At 39.5% G+C, this 17,012-nt stretch overlaps 1 protein-coding gene across 1 annotated transcript; it reads right to left on the bottom strand.

Moving 5' to 3' along the window:
- Nucleotides 1–1,547: 1,547 nt before the first annotated feature.
- Nucleotides 1,548–14,148, bottom strand: IL13RA1 (interleukin 13 receptor, alpha 1). The gene is made up of 9 exons (XM_009331691.1): nt 14,048–14,148; nt 11,810–11,945; nt 9,816–9,936; nt 7,419–7,603; nt 6,337–6,488; nt 4,962–5,094; nt 4,406–4,502; nt 3,714–3,798; nt 1,548–2,170 (listed from the first exon to the last, which is right to left on the bottom strand). Exons 2-9 carry the CDS (start codon nt 11,910–11,912, stop codon nt 2,054–2,056), a joined length of 993 nt encoding a protein of 330 aa, XP_009329966.1. The 5' UTR covers nt 11,913–11,945; nt 14,048–14,148; the 3' UTR covers nt 1,548–2,053.
- Between the last annotated feature and the right edge of the window lie 2,864 nt (nt 14,149–17,012).

The following is a 17,012-nucleotide window of genomic DNA, read 5'->3' as shown; positions in this document are numbered from 1 at the left end:
GCTATTCCTTTACCTCTGGAATATCAAATAGTGCTGCTAGCTGACTTTCTATAACCTGAGTTTTGTTTTATCTCATTGAAATCCCTGAGGCTTTGTTCTCGTTTTGTCTCATTAACCAGTTTTTATGTTGTCTTTTTTTTTTCAGCCTGATTGTAAGTAAAAGATTTAAGCTAATACGGGGTCTGCTAGTTCTGCTACATTTCTCCTCCCCTTTCTACCACCACTAACAAGAGGTAGATAAGAGATGTGTAGGAAACTGTACATTTGAGAGGCTCAGTGGGGACTGGGGAAAGAATTGGATTTATTCAGAGAGGGAGGGAATACATAAGAGGGTAAATGATGTAAATTTGTAGCTAAAAAGCAAGCTCTGTTAGTTCTACTTCTCGCAGAACAGTATGTTCTAAACATGTAGCATTTCATTTCAGGTATTTTATTGAATTGCATTTGAGGACAGGGCTGAACTTTAAAAGGTTAGTGATCAGAGTTTGTTCCTAGCAAACTTCTGAGGAGATCTCTTCCCAGTCTGCTAAGACTGTCTGTATCAACGACTAATGTGTCTGCACTTAGCCGGGAGGAGCAAGAAATTCCTGAACACTAACCATGACCAGCTTGCAATGGATCCCTTTCTCCCCATTACATTACCTTCTGCCTCCAGCACAGTCAAGGTACTGCTGTTAACACCCTTGCAGCACAGGGTAGAAATTAATGCTCAGATTTCAGAGCACAGAAAGGTCACAGTTGTGCCAGAAAATGTCTGTTGAGCTTTGCTGGGGTAAAGCAACCTCAAAACAAAAACCATCAGAAAATGAACAAATCCATTCATGATTTACAAAAAAAAAAAAAAGTCATAAAGCTGCTGCAGTAAAATATAGAAGAAAATTTTTTTAAAAAGTCAAATCAGCACCTTGTTTCAAATTGCTAAGCTCCTACAGGGGAAGCTCAAATCACAGCCTCATCACCACAGAAAGAATAAAGCTTATCCCTTAGAAAGCAGGCCAAGGTTGTCATCCCCTCTTCCCCCAAATCCATCAACTCAGCAGTAAGGATGGGTCTTGAAGTCTTTGAATTCATTCGGTTTCAGTGGTTTAGCACTTGCTAATCAATCTGACCACAGCTCCTTAGAGTCATGCATCCACCCTGGTAATTTTGCTGGACAGACTCAGGATGACTCAGCTTCCAAAAATCAGGTGTTTTCAGGCCAATATGGCCAAAGTAGAATCACAGTCTGGTGAGACTCAGTACAGTTATCTGCCACTGCACAACACAGGTAAAAAATTCTATTTATCATTTTAAACTAAGTATAATTAACTCAACAAGTCCATGAAGGCAAGGCATCTGAGGACAGACACTTGAAAGGATAAAAAACTAAAGACTTTTCTATGAATAGTCTGAATACCAGCTGGAAAGCAGAGAGGCTTTTCACGCACATTTTTAAAGAAAAAATAACCCTCTTACGGGGTTTGACCAGGCCACAGCTGACACACATCAACCAGAAGCATAAGAAGGTCAGTCCATAAATGCCCTCTGGAAAGCGCCCTGCCCTGGAGCACACGGAACAGGCCATCCACAAACGGTCCATGCCCTGGCAGCCTACCTGGCAGCCGTTCCACGTAGTAGCACTAATGAACCATCTACTGTAAACGAGCCTCATCTCACCTGCTGCAAAAATCGAGCCAAATACTTCAGAGAAGTCACAGTCCTTGCTCCAAAACACTCATTTACAGTCTAATGTGAGGCACAAACACAAGTGCAAATGACAAGTAATAGGACAGAGCTGGCTGGAGCCAGAACGAGAGATGCTGCAATGCAGTCAGATGAAAATTATGCACACGCTCATCTCGAATGATCCAAGATGAGTATTTCTAGCAGAGATGGAGGAATGGCCACTGTTAGTGATGTATCTTCTGAGCAACAGAGAAGTAAGGCTCAGAAAGCACTCGGTGAGGTGAAAGTCGGTGAACGTCTTGCAGGCCTCTTCACATCTACATTGTCACCTGAGGTATGGGAGCAGTAATGAAAGTTTCCTCATCTTTCACTGGTAAAGCATAGTTTATCAGTTTTCTTTTTCAGAATTAGCGCTCTCCGGAGTTTCTGTTAAAATTAAAGAATTAATTTCTTCTTCCTTAATTAACCTGTCGTAAGCATGCACAGAATCATCCCTTGCACAGCTCTGAAAGAGAAGAACAACATTTTTTAACAGCGCTTCTTCATGGCGAGCATTCTTTTTTCAGCCCAGTAAGACACACCCGTTTCACAACGTATAGCCTGTATTATGGAGAAAAGGCCAAGGTAGCTGGGCAACAAACCGTGCTTATTAGGGACATGGCTTGGGCCTGGTTGACAGAAGAGTCTCCCTCTGGAGACAAGGAAGAACTGAAGGTTGGACCCCATCTTAAGAGTGCTTCCAACTACAGCTAATGGGTGAAACTCAGGCAGGAGGATGGAGAAGTGAAGATACACACGCTTAGCAGAGTTTTCACTGAGACCCTGAGCACATGGAGATCAAGATAATACTTAGAGGCAAGAACGTAGCATTACTCGGGGCAGTAACAAAGCACTTGTCAAAGCATGACAAAGTGTAACAGCTACCATATTTATGATCCTCATGTCCGAGAGTCCCATCTTGGTCCCATAATGACCAATACATGCCGAAATATTTATCCAAAGGGTAGTAAACTAGAAGGCCAGATCCATGCTTTCCACATAGTTCTGGTTTACTATCAGGTGAACTTGGAATACCCCTGTGGAAAAAGGGAACACTGGATTTTGGACTCTGACTCCATTTGCAATTGGGAGGCCACAAAAGCAGACTAATTTTCAAAAAGTCAGCGATTCCTGCAACCCCTGTTCAACGGAGAACATCCAATGCACATGCAGCGCCAGACTTCCAGGTAGCCATTATCCTCTACATATGTTTCACAGATGGCATCAATTTTGAAATGCCACAGTGAGTCTGAAGGTCCCTTCCATACAAGGACTGCGTTCAGAGAACAACATACATTGCCTCATGTCCAGGTTCGAATTAGGGCTTGTCAGTGTACTTCCCTTAGGATTTTTATAAAGAGCTACTGAGTTAGATTTGTTTAGAAATAAGAGTTTCCATAATCAGTATTATGTTTATTTTTCCTGAAATAAGGGCCCATAGCAAATTTTTCATCAACCCAAGCTTGAAGCAGCTATAATTAGTTTTGTTCTTTTGCCAATGAGAAGCTAAGTGTCCTGATTTACTTCATAGCTAACTGACTGTGATAAATGTGAAAGTGCTAAAAATATAAGTTTCTGGAAGTCAAATATGAATAGCTTTATTCAGCATCATAAATATGAGCAACTAGCAGAGAAAGATCTGAATCTTCAGGAGAAGTAGTTTATAATGGAGTTGCAATTAAAAAACCAAAAAACCCCCAAAAAAACCTCCAAACCCCCCAAAAAACCCAAAACACATTTAAGGGACTAACAGTCTGTGAAATAACAGAATAATGCAATTCTACTGATGTATCTAGAAAAGTATATGCAATTTGAGGGAAAAAAATCCCTCTCAGCTTTGGGTAACTGTTTCTGAACAATTCTTACTATTGTAAATACTTAATCTTCATATGATATACTTACTTATGTACAGTTGGTTTTAAGACAGACATAAGTATTAGGAAAAAGAAAATTGGAAGCCTACAGATTCTGGTTCAATAGATTAGTTCGCCCAACAGCTTTTTACTAACCTGGGAATCCTCATTCTGCTCTCCAAACATGCGCTTAAGAATTTCTCTAGGGTCTGGAATTGGTGGAAGAATTAGTATCTTCAGCCTTCAGAAAGTTAAAAAGAAAAGCTTTAGATGAAAGACGTATTAATTTAAAAGTCACCACTTCAATGTCCTCTTTGGGTGCAGTCAAGAAAATTTGTGGAATCAGCTTTGGCATCACTGACCACCTTTCATTCTCTGCAACTGTAGCCCAATTCTCCTTTTTACTCCCCAAACCAAAAGGAAGTGGGAATATTCACACAGTCAGATTCTAAGTAATTTTCACTGTTGACAAAGACGGCAGCAGAAGTAGACTTTTTTAAAAAAAATCTGGTAAAATATACTACATAAGCTCAATTTTGAATTTGGACTTCATTGCTTGAAGAGAGGGGATGCAATAGCTGTGCAACAAGAATCTAGCTGTAAGCATACATAAGCAACGTTACCCAAGTGCAACCAGAGCATGTGTATGGTCTATAAACCTAATTCTAATGACAGAGGCACAACGGTGCTGCCATTTTTGTTATGCAATGCATGTCATGGATAAAACAGCTGCTCCTGAAACATGCCACATCACGGACAGTTACCTGGAAGAAAGATGAATCGTAACGCAAGTCACAGACTGATCAGAATTAGTGGATTGTAAAGAAAGGGAGATGATAGTTAATTACCTTTTTAGGTAAACTAGTAGAATTATCGTAGATACTGCTACTGTTAATGGAATGATGATTATTAAAACAAAATGGAACATAGAGTCCGTCTTCTCACCTGGAAAACAAAAATTGTAGAAACTTAGGGATGTTTCGGGAGGCTTTTTAGGAATAATGACAATTAATTCTCTAATTAATTCACAAACTGTATGTTTTTCAAATATACTAGCACTTTTGTAGGCAAGGACTCATTTTTCAAAGCATGATATTATAATGTAGATACATTTGGCAAGAAAATGAAACCCAGCAAGACTCAGGGCTGAAAAACTGACAGCACTGGAACGGGGTTATTGCACAGCTACACGGATGGCAAACCCCATCTACATGCACAGCAGTACAGGCAGTAATTGATGGCACTGCTGAAGGACTAGAACTCTCTTGCCCTCTTTTCACCTAAAATTAAATAGATACATAGGAAGATGATCTTCAACTCCCATTTACTTAGCAGACAAAAGGTATTAGATGCCTTACAGACGAAGAATAAAGTGCAACAAATTGCAGGAACAACAGTTCTCACCAATACTCTTTTCTTCACTCCAGTCACTACAGAGCTTGCTGCTGTAACACTCGGGCTTTGGTTTTGCTCTCACTTTGAAGATGTACCTGCTATTAGGATCAATGCTAGGTATTGACGTATAATTATTTTCAACCTAAGGTGAAAAGAAAAGGTAATTTGCCTTGTTCAATTACCAATGTATTCTCAGCCATTTACAAGCCCATTTTCATTGTGCAGTTAATGTATTCCCAAAGTTTTGATGGAAGATCTTTTTGTGAATACTGAACTTCATAAAAAAGGACATAGTAGCATTCAGCCAGCACAGGCTGCCCAAGTAGAGATTCCAAAGCTAAGATTTAAAACTTATTCACTGCTACATCTATCATACAGCATTTGACATCAATGATTATACTAAGACTCAGTGTCTGGAACAGTGCCCTTTTTTTTTTTTGAGAAACATCTGTGATTTACGCTGCCTTCCCCTCTCTGTCAGGGCAGCAATGCTGATCCAACTTTGACTGTGCAGAAGTCTTCTGTGATGCCTCTACAGAGACATGTAAACACACTAGCTGGGATCAAACTTCACTTACTTTTGATCCAAAATGCCAGTTTCCTGAGGAATGTTGGTATTATTCGACTTTGCTAAATTTGGGGTAGGACAAAACTAAATATGCTCTGCAGGAGAAGACTGCCACCTTACTTTTAAATTTATCTTGTTGTTTATCATTCTGATCAAACAGTACAGTCAGTTTGGCTATGCAGATACAGGCATGAGTACATCCAGACGCTGAAGTCAATGCTTTTTATACGTACATTAAAATCAGTGTATCTAAGAGTGCACATCTTTTTCTTCACCCCCACCCTCAGTCTTTTTACCCCCTTGCTTTTCTGTGTAACATTCTGTGTTCTTGTGTGCACACACAATTAATTTCGCTTTATGGTAATCAAGTCACATCATTCAAGCACAAGGCAGTCATCCGACCGAGCACATACCAACAACAGGAAAACCCAACACCAGCAGAGATACCCCCTATCACTGAAAAGCAAATAGGTACATGCACCTCAGTGTATTTCCTGATAAGTGTTGTTTAGTTTAGTGTATACTTTATCGGACTGTTCTTACACATTACTGCTTTGCCATAAGAAATGATGGCAAGGATTCAGAAGACTTGCATGAATTGCATTGTATAGATATTACTACCAGGAACCTACTGTATGGGAGAAAAACCTTATGTCCACACAACACTGCCAGCTAGTGCACCAGACCCATTCACATGCAGCATATATAATTTTTCATTTTTAAACAGCAAATATTTGAGTTACTGTGAATATCAACACAAATTATAAAAGATACATAGGAAAAAAAACCAGTTAACTGTAAGTAATGAAAAATTACTTTAATTATCTGAGTGGCGTCCAAATCACCACTGTGATATTCAACTTCATAAAATAAACAATTTTCTGGAAAGGTATCTGATTCACTCCATTCTACATATATTTCATCATTAATCTTCGACAGTGTAACTCGTCTTGGTGTAGCAGGCTTTACTGAAATGCAAAATGGAAGAATTAGTTAAAAAGTACATTTCACTGCTTCCAAAAATTGTTCGAGTCCTGTATTGCATAATATTACACTTACACCAGTTTAGGAACAGAAAGAGGAAAAAGTTAGCACCAAAAAGTCAAGAAAGAATAAAAACAACGAAAGAATAAGAGTAAAAATGAGTGGAAAGTGATGCCCCCGCCACGCCAAACCCAAACCCTGTCTATATAATTCCCAAATCAAAGATCAATAGAAGAAGGGAGCATGTAATCACGTTTTCTCATCCATAGCTTATGAGGTGCAAGCTTCTCAAACACAACAATATACTAGCAAACTTCTTTTTTTAATTATTTTTTATAATGTGGTTGTCCTGGTTTAGGCAGGGATAGAGTTAATTTCCTTCCCAGTAGCTGGTACAGCGCTGCGTTTTGGATTTAGGAGGAGAACAATGTTGATAACACACGGATGTTTTAGTTGTTGCTCAGTAGTGCTTACACTAGTCAAGGACTTTCCAGCTTCCCATGCTCTACCGACTGAGCAGGCTGGAGGGGCACAAGAAGCCGGGAGGGGGCACAGCCAGGACAGCTGCCCCAAACTGGCCAAAGGGATATTCCATACCATGGGACGTCGTGCTCAGTACAGAAACTGGGGAAAGCTGGCCGGGGGGGCCGCTGCTCGGGGACTGGCTGGGCATCGGTCAGCGGGTGGTGAGCAACTGCACTGTGCATCACTTGCTTTTGTGTAGTATTATTATTACATTATTATTATTATTATTTCTATTATTAAACTGTTTTTATCCCAACCCATGAGTTTTCTCACTTCGACTCTTCCAATTCTCTCCCCCATCCCACTGGGGGGGGGGGGGAATGAGCGAGTGGCTGTGTGGTGCTCAGTTGCCAACTGAGGTTAAACCACGGCACTGGTGTTAAACTTACCAAGGGTGGTAGGATTTTCACTTGCACACACAGGCCTAATTTCTTCAGAATCATCTCTAATCAAAATACGTATAGTTGGGTAAGGATTGGTGACTTTTGGGAAGCTAAGATTGAAAATGCATACAAAGATTCCTTGGTGCATAGAATAGTTGTTGCACTTCTTATGGTTTTTCAAACCATCAAACCTATAGGAATAAAAATATTTTTTTAAATGTCAAAAAAATAGGACAGCAAGGGGCAAGCTTGTTCTTAAACCTGTTACAAATTCTAAAGACTGATCTTGCATTAAAGTTGTACTATAGCATATATAAACGTAAAGCTAAGCAAAGAAGCGTCTCATTTATCTCAAGCTTTAGAAAGAATATTATTTTTGTAAAGAGTGTCAAGTAGCAGAAAGAGAGGCAGGTTTGCTTTATGTCCAAGCACCAAATGTAACAGCTGCTTTCAGCTTTGGTTTACATTTTCCACATGGGAAAACAATTTCAAGGGAAAAAAAAAAATAGAAAGCAAACTAATTTGGATCACTTCCCATCAACAGAATTTCACTTCTCTGACAGAATGAGCGGATCAATCTCCTTCAGCAATGCCTCAAGTGTCGCAGCTCTTGCTTGAGATGATCACGTTTCACCTATTGCCTGCATTTGCTTTTCAAAATGTCAGTATTCACTTCCAATAACAGAGCAGCTATGACAGCCTTCTTCCCTGCTTCTCTTTGTTCCCCAAGTCCCAAGGAAAATATGCCAGTAGCTTTTCCTCCCGAGGAAATGGATTATTTATTTATTTAAAAGTGATATAGAGTAAATCAGAGCTTCATTTAGGAGTGCAATAGGAGTGACGTTCCCCTACATCACATCTCAATATATAGGGGCTGGGGAAGCCAAAACCATCTGTCCTGTTTTCAGGACAGACCCCATTTTATCCACTCTTCTCACCTCCCCGCCCTGGGGCTGATGAAGACGGGAGGCATTCAGAGCAGACAGCACCGTGCCGATGCACCAACCTGCTCTCGTAGGCGCCATTTCAGCAAGTATTACTGTGCACTGACTGGACTCATTTGTTCTAAGCTAATGTCATATTCATGTTCACTTTGGATGAAAAGATAAGGTTTTAGAGGAAAATATCAATGAAGGAGAACATAAGTTGGAACTAAGCCATAATTTTTCAGGTCATTGTTCAGTCATTTCTGGGAAAAAACCCTGAAATATAGACGAAAAAATCCCAAACACACAACCAAAAACAAACCCTCACCTGCGTTATTGAAAATGTATCTTTCACTCCAAAAGTCAAGTGTTTCCTTAGTTTTCAGCTTTAAAACTAGAAAAAAAGTCTTTTTCTTTCTAAGCAGCATGAATCAAAACACTTTGCTGTCACTGCAGCTATATCTTTCATTAAAATTAAAGTTGAAAATATATAGCTCTAATTAAAGCATTATTCCAGTAAGTATCCATATACCCAGAAATTCAGATCTTCAGTGCCTCATTGGTACTGTTCTTTGAGTAGCAGTTTAGAGAGAGAACAGTCCTCCCTGCATTTAACTAAAGCAGCAAGTTTTCTGCTGTTTGCTGTCCAAATGCATTAAATTGAACAGTTAGCCCGCAAGACTGCCACTGGAGAGGAAGAGGAAAAAGTTTAGTTAGTTAGTTCAGATAAGACAGAAAGCTGATTTGAAAATACAACAAGGGGCTCTCAGAAAGAAAACATCAGTATTTCTGCAGAAGCTACTGCAATCTGGCATTTCACAAGCCCCATCAACATGCAGAAGTATGTGTAGATTAGTGTGCGCAGATCTCGCTGCCAAGTTTTTGCTCACACCACAACTCTGTTCCTTTGGAACAAGAGTCTATTTATAGCAGTCAGCTGGCAAGCGTGGATGATGATGAAAAGATGTTCTCCATAACTTTCAAGGTGAATTGGTTATTTATGACATAGAAGACACAAACAAAACTACTGCTAAGTGTTATTAATGCTTTCATACCATTTTCCAATAATTTAAGAGCTGACACATACATTAGTGAGTGACTGACTTAAATGGCCCATGTTTGCCAGGCTGCAAAGAAAGCAGTTAATATATTGGTCTAGCTCAGTTCTTAATTCTTCCCTCTTTGAATCCACAATTCGAAAAAATTAGAAAGCAATAGCAGTTATTTTAAAATGGGCTACAGAAGCAGCCAGTGGTTCACATTAATAGTGGTTCACATCAACAAAAAGACTCAGCAACAGCAACCTCTTGACCCTTCAGCAGTGAAGTTTTCTGTTGGACAAGACCCAACGCTAACTTGTACGCAATGCCCTGGGATCTTTCAAAGCAACAGGAAGTGGACAAGTAAAATGTGTAATGTAAAACTAAAGATTAGCGCTGAAGCACTTCAGAGTTAGGAATAAAAAGTTCATACGAACCAGTAGAACAACGTATAATTGGTATCACTGCTTGCATTCTCCCCAGGACGCCACCTACAAACCATGTACTCCAAATTGTGCCAAACACAGCTCAAGTCAACAGCAGCAGTACCTGGAATACCTGCAAGGCAAGTTGGAAAGGTCTCCTAATATTTATTTTGCCAGCCAAGTCTTCTCCCCAATTTCCAGAAATAAAACATCCCTTTTTACATAACTGAAACTGTCTGGAAGGCAAAGATGGGTTACCTCGCGGCCTGCGCTGCCTGTCATGGCATAGCCAGTGATGAATTCCAGTTGTTTATTGCTTGCAATAGCTGAAATCTCAGCAGGGCAACTTCTAAACACAGGCTAATCATAACAGGGAATCGCAGTTTCCAGCACGTCTGAATTACTGCATAGAGTTACCTGATGCTAAGGACAATGTGCTGAGTCAGGAAAAGATTTTGTTCTATTAAACTAGATACTTTAAAAAGGAGTTAAAGTAACTGGCAATTATAGGGATAGCACTTAGCTTTGTTATAATTATTACAGCCATCAACGTTAAAAATAGGCAGCATTTAATGGTAGTATCTTCTCCAGATACAATATTAGTTTCTCAGTATTCTGAATATGGAAATACCTGCAGATCTTAAATACGGACAAAAGCAACACTGGGGTAAGTTGAATTTTTAATTGAGACCCATATACCTCTAGACATTCAACTTCTTCAACATATTGAAAACCCAAATTACAGAACATAAATACAAATGAGTACATTGCAATTGTGAACAGAGAGACATTAATGTATCTCCCAGGCAGAGCAATTACAGAATAAAGTCTTTCATATTCAGTCTTGCGTTTTTGTATGGTACAAGTTCTTTATACTGTATTATCATTTACAGCACATTAGATATTTTTTCCTTTTAACAAGTTGCAATGTCTCCAAGAACTAAAAAAAAAAAAGCAAGCTAATTTTATCAACGGTCCAGACCTTTATTGATAGCAAACCCCAAACTACCTTCTACTTCCAAGCTTGCATTCTCCCTGAAGTAGTGACTGTCTAAGAGTACAGAAAAATGAAACTGGTTTTCTTATTCCAAGAAGTATTTAAAAATATTTTATCTGCAAGCAGACTTTTAAAAGCCTCATGTTTAGTACATGCTGTCCTAATGATCTGCCTCCCTGATCTTCCAGAATACCGTTTTGACAAACATGCAGACAAGCCTGATAAGGTCTCAGATTCTCCCATCCGCACGTCGTTTTCATCCACATCAAGTCACGCTTCTGGGTTAGACAGACTTTTACTACTCAAGGCAAGGCAAGAAGCTTTATTTCCTTGCTGTACCTCCTAACTTCCAGCATTCAGCAGAATACATTATTCCTTAAAGCCTGCTTCCTAAAAATGTTGCTATGGACCCCTTATTTCTAGATGTCAAGAAACAAAAAATATTTTTTCTCTATTCATTTTACTATGCACAGCTTTCTAGACCCCAGTCATCTCTTTTGAGATAACCCTACTATAATTATTTAATTAAGTCACTTATTTATTCAACAAGTTGTTAAATTTGCTAGATTCATCCCCCTAACATTTACAAATGTGGGGTTATTTTAGGGACTTATGCTCATACAGAAAAATCATACAAAATAAACTGACTTAGATGTTAGTCATGAAGTCAGCAGGCTTAATACAACGTAAGTTATCTCTTATCCCACAACCACAGCATGGCAGGGACAAGAGGAGTAACACGAATCACATCATCGCCTTGGAAGAGCACTTAAATTTTACAAGCTCACCCATAAGGTTTTAAGCATCAGAAGGCTCCAGCTGTGTTTAAATGTAGCATAATCGTTCTGTTTAAGCTCCATCAATTGAACTAGCCCTTGTCTCTGGTCTCTCACGATTTCTCTACGATACATTTCTACGATATTTTGTTAAAATAGGACAGAAAAAAGGCTGTGTCTCCTCAGACCAAGACAGGCACGTCTGTCTCAGGTCTGGCTGCTGCACGTGTTACCTTTTGGCAGAAGAGAGGTCTCCACCCATCGGCTGGGCTTGCTGGCATTATCGTACTTGCATTCACTTCTCACTTTGAAACGCATTTCCTCATTCAAGAACATATCTGTCACGCGGAAGCGACTCTTACTCCATTCCTGGGTTTAGATGGGGGGGGAAGAAAACCAGAACATTTAGCATACCGTATCACATGGGAATTACTATTAATGTAAGAATACATTACAGCCTCTCAGAAAGACTGCAACTCAAAGCCAAATGAAACGAGGGAACGAGGGTCTGACAACGCGGGAAGCCTCAGCATCACTTAGCTTTTCTTTTTCCTCATCAGGCGCACTCAGAACTCACGAAAGGAAAACTGCTTCTACTCCAGTGACCTCTAGACAGGAGCAAAGGCCACACAGAGATCAAGGAACAAGTATACTGTGTGGGAAAATGAACCTAGAGTAAGCCTTCATGGATAACGCAAAATAAGCATGTTTATACTACAGCTATATAAACAGCAGCTGACAGATCTACCCTTCATCTTTCTGTGTGTGTGCACATGAGCGCATGACAAACAGAAGAAAGAACACTTGAAGATATAACCAAAAAGCAAGGAGAAGAGTTTGCATGGATTTAAGGAGCAAAAGAAAGAAATTATCAAAACAAATCCACAAATGGCTATTAAATACAGTGACACCACATCAGGCCCAAGTAGTCCATGAGCTTCCCTTTTCAGAAGAGAGTATGCGTTTGTGTGAGAAAAAGGCTTACCCTTTTATCATACACTTTCTTGAGCACCTTTTATTGAGCTAGGGGGATGCCTTTTACTTAACTGGACACAGGACACAAAAGAAATATCTTTGTTATGACCAAAGAATGGTGTAACCACTGGTGTATTAAAAAAACAAGAAAATTGGCACTAATGAGAGGGCAAGGAAATCAAACAGCAATGAACAGACTAGGTTGTACCAGCTGTAATGCAAAAAGACGCAGCAAGACGATGCACAGTCTGGTTCATCCTGTTGTGTGAAACTGCTGTCCCACAGCTCCTTCACGGCTGCGGACCTTAACATCTGTTAGACTCTTCCACAAACTCATTCAGCTCATTAACCAAGCAGACTTTGAACTTGTTAATTTGTTAATGAACCCATCAGAAGAGGTAAACAGGTTTCTGCTGAGTTAGCAAGTTCAACTGGCTCATCTAAAGGTCCGATGAAGATCATTAGGGAAAGGCGTGTCAAAAATGAAGTATCGCCCTTCTAGCAGTGTTCAGCCACTAGATCAGCTCAGCTGTTTGTGAAGCCACAGCCTTACTTCAAGTCCAGGATATCCTGGAGCTGTCAGAAAAGTACAGCTGTCACTGTGAAGAGGCCATTGTAAACATCAGGCCATAAAATGGTAATAGGGCTCGACAACAAAGGACTGTTTCAAGAAGCATCGTATCAATTTCAACCGTATCCGAAATAGCAGCACTTGCCAACCCCACAGTCAGTGCATATTCAAGGCTTCAAATTCTGACAGTTTAGAATTACGGACTGATAGCATACTATCTTACTGGCAATAAATTCTAAAAATATTTGTCCTACAGCCTCTTCACTACCATGGCAATGCTGCTCTCAGTCCTGACCAAACAGTTGTTAATCCACACCAAGGATCACATCTGGGCTGCAAACCATCTAACACAGAAATAAAAACAAAACCCCAAAACAAAGAAATTTTACAATTTCTGTTCCGTGTTGTATTCATAACACAACCCCCGTGGATAATTGTAAGCGCGGGCGAACACAGGAATATGTTAATACCTGGCATTACCTCCAGAAGACACTGTACTGTCAAATCTGAACTACGCCAATGTTAATGTGCACACCTCTTTCTTAAATTGAGTTCAAAGTGAAGGAGATCAGCCTTTGCAAATTGCCATTTAAGTCTTAAGGATGTAGACTGCCCCGTATATATTTTATTTTTTCTAGAAAGCTGCATAAGCAAAGACTGAAACAAGTCCTCTCACATTATTATTACGGTACTTCCACGTTATCAGTAGCAGCTCAATTATCAGAGAGCGACAGATAGATTTTTCTGTTCTGAAGATCCCACATGCTGGTATGACTCATTTTTGAGGTTTTGATCCCATGACAAGAATTAAAGGCTATATTAAAACTGTACTTTTATGTATGTATATATGCTTACACACACACAGTTTTATCACAATAAGACATTTACAGGAGCATGGCTGAGTTTAAAGAGGCGATGCACTTACTCTTTTGTTCTGAGGGACCTCATCAATCACGATGTCGCTGGAATACTCCAGATCACAACTACTGCTAACGTTCTCTGGGGGGTTCCACGTCCAGTTCAAGGTGCAGATTTGGATAAATGAGTAGTCCAGGTTGGATGGAGGCGGAAGAACTTTTGCTCCTAAAAGAAGTAAGTTATCACTGTAACAATCCTGTTGGTCCACATTTTACAATTAGTAATACTGACAGATTTTTAACTCTCCAACAGAAAAGAACACAAAAGACTTCTCAACTTCATCAGCTTGTGCTTGCTATCAGAAAAGCTACCGCCCAATAAATTGTTTCTACTATTCCTGTTATCTCAGTCCATTAATCATTTAAATAATTATAAGAAACGCACACACACACACAAAAAATCATTGAAAAGTAATTTTTAAGAAATTGCAGCATGCAACAGTGTAGTGGCTGTGGTAATGAAACTTATGCTCGTTTGTGGAGGGAAGATGAGTCTCATTTTTCAGGTCTTTTCTGCTGCGAGTTTGCATCATGCATGCTGAATCTTTAGTAAAAATAGTATATACATTTTTGTGGAGCAATTAACGCTTCATTCTACCCCCAAATTATCCATCAATGCAGTTTTAGAGAGAAAACTTTAAAAAGACAAGTGATTACATCTTGCAGGCGACAGCTGTACGTTAGAACCACAATTTAGCCCAATCCAAGCAAAACCGAGAATGTTAAAAAACAACAAAGAAACCACAATGCTTTTTCAATTACTCACCTATTAAACTTTTAATGCCATGCTCTGGCACAGTAAGCAAAACCAGTGTGGGACAAATAGTAATTTACTGCTGGCACACTTCAGCAGTACATTTTTTCACCTCCCCAAAAGCAAGATAGAAGCAGAGGAAGAGCCATGACTCGGAGATAATTGCTGGAATAAATGAGTTTGTGCATTGACCCTTCCTTACTCTTGTGCACTGAGTAACAGACTACTCAACATGCAGTCACACAGCTTGAAGGTCGTATTAGAAAACAAAGAAGGGAAATATGACAGAAAATAGAAAACTGCCACGAAAAATTAAAGTATGTGTCAGACTGCAATTCTAGAGAAAATTGTCAATTGGTAATTCCCCAAGAAAATGAAAGTGAATTTGGTTTTTTTTAAAGGGCTACTCTAATGTGTACTATTAGGAGATATTAAATAAGATGCCAAATGAGACTGCTTCTCAAGGGTACCTAAAGGTATCATCACTGAGGCACCACAACCTATTCGTCTGTGGAAAGAAAGTACCCTTGTTATGCAGTAATTTCACAAACACTTCAAACTGATATCAACTTGGGCTGCGGGTCTTGCTCATCCCAGGAAACCACGCTCAACCCACCCCAACATTTGGGGGAGCACATAGGGAAAGGGCAGAATAATTCCACCGAGATCAGTTTTCCCATCCAGGTCACAGTGCAGCCCCATTTCCTTCTGCTAGCACACGGGAGAGGGCAGATGGAAAGGGAAAACAGCTTCCTTCAGCAAAAGTTACGCTCAAAGCATTCATGACACCATTATCTCACATTTCCTGAGAGCCTTAACTGCCAAAGCTTGTCGAAAAGTCATCAGTCTCCTGGAGCTTTCTCAGACCTTTGCATAGTTAAAGGACAGTCAATGGTAGAGATCAGACATTATTACCATCTGCGTGTATATGCTCGCACTGAAAATAATTACTAGGATTTACTGTTTCAGTCTGAATACGCTTAGCTTTTTTGAATTCTTAAAACTTTTGAGATTTTGTTTTGTTTGTTTGTTCCCTTTTATAGCTGTCCTTGGGAGCAGAGAGATTTTTGTTCTTACAAAAGTAGTCTCCTCTGAGAAAACTGAACCTAGATAGAACATCTTTGCCCATGACCTGTTCCACTAACAGAAACTTATGACAGGTTTTAGGAACAGCATCAGGGGCTTAAGTTTGCAAATACCGAGTCCTTTAGATCATGTAAAAAAATTAAATATATTTATTCAAAAAGACTACACAGCTCCAAGCATTCTGTCTTTTCATGATCACACTTCGTATTACCTACAAAAGCCACAAGCCATTTAAAAAAATAGTGTCATCCCTGATTGCCATCCTGAAGTTCTACACATTTCCTTTTAACATTTCCTTAGGTTTGATTAGAAGTAATTGTGCTTAAGCTTGCAGATTTCTAACCTCACAAAGTAAGAACTGGGAATATTCAAGGTTTAGAAATAAATGAATAACTTGTATTAGCATAAAAAGTTTAAATCTAGTGGGTTTTAGATTAGTCTATACAATTCTGAAGCTCGTGCTTTACTGTTATATTCAGTTGAAGATTTGCTTTTATTCGTAGGCTTGGCCAGTCTCATACTTTTGTTGTACAGCATATACATACGGTCTAATACTTTTGTTATTAAAATCTCATCGCTACAGCAATTTAGTTGGTCTTTGAGTTGTTCTGCTACGAAACATAGGCAAGACATTATTTCACTCTTAAAAAACAAAACCACAGTGATGCTTCTAAGAAAATAAAGTGCAGTAGTAAATAGCAGAGATTAGCTGAGGCAATCCTGCATAAAAAACATTTTATTTCTAAAAGCAATACTGTGGAAACATCAACAAATACTTTGCGTCAAGTATCGTAAAATTGATACTTCGTATTTGTATTTTGTCCTCCTGTATTTTCTTAAAGTTGATTTCATAGTTATAAAGCGGATTGTAGCCAGTTGAAAAATAACAATTCTCTAATGTATGCAACTGTATTTTTGCGTAACATCAGCAAAGACAGAACTAATAAGGCTTTGAGCCCCGTTTCTTATGGAGCCCTCTCAGACAGACACACACACACACCTTTCCCGCAACTAAACGTTCGTGCTTCCAAAAGCGGGGAAACTGCAAGTAACGCCAAACGCAGCGGACAACGCACACACGGCACGGGAAACCCTGCGGCCAGAGCTCCCGCGACCGGCAGACCGGCCCCCCC

Source organism: Pygoscelis adeliae, unplaced genomic scaffold, assembly GCF_000699105.1.
Source record: "Pygoscelis adeliae isolate BGI_AS28 unplaced genomic scaffold, ASM69910v1 Scaffold79, whole genome shotgun sequence".
Taxonomy (NCBI): Eukaryota; Metazoa; Chordata; class Aves; order Sphenisciformes; family Spheniscidae; genus Pygoscelis; species Pygoscelis adeliae.
The sequence above is the reverse complement of the archived record's forward strand: the minus strand, read 5'-3'. Positions and strand labels throughout refer to the sequence as shown.

What these genes read in the sequence shown, in the direction of transcription:
- IL13RA1 (XM_009331691.1), bottom strand. Translation starts at nt 11,912, where the DNA reads ATGTTCTTGAATGAGGAAATGCGTTTCAAAGTGAGAAGTGAATGCAAG. An exon ending in GACCTCTCTTCTGCCAAAAG is followed by an intron (nt 9,937 to 11,809) that starts GTAACACGTGCA and finishes CTTGCCTTGCAG; the next exon opens with GTATTCCAGGTACTGCTGCT. An exon ending in TGAAAATCCTACCACCCTTG is followed by an intron (nt 6,489 to 7,418) that starts GTAAGTTTAACA and finishes TTTGCATTTCAG; the next exon opens with TAAAGCCTGCTACACCAAGA.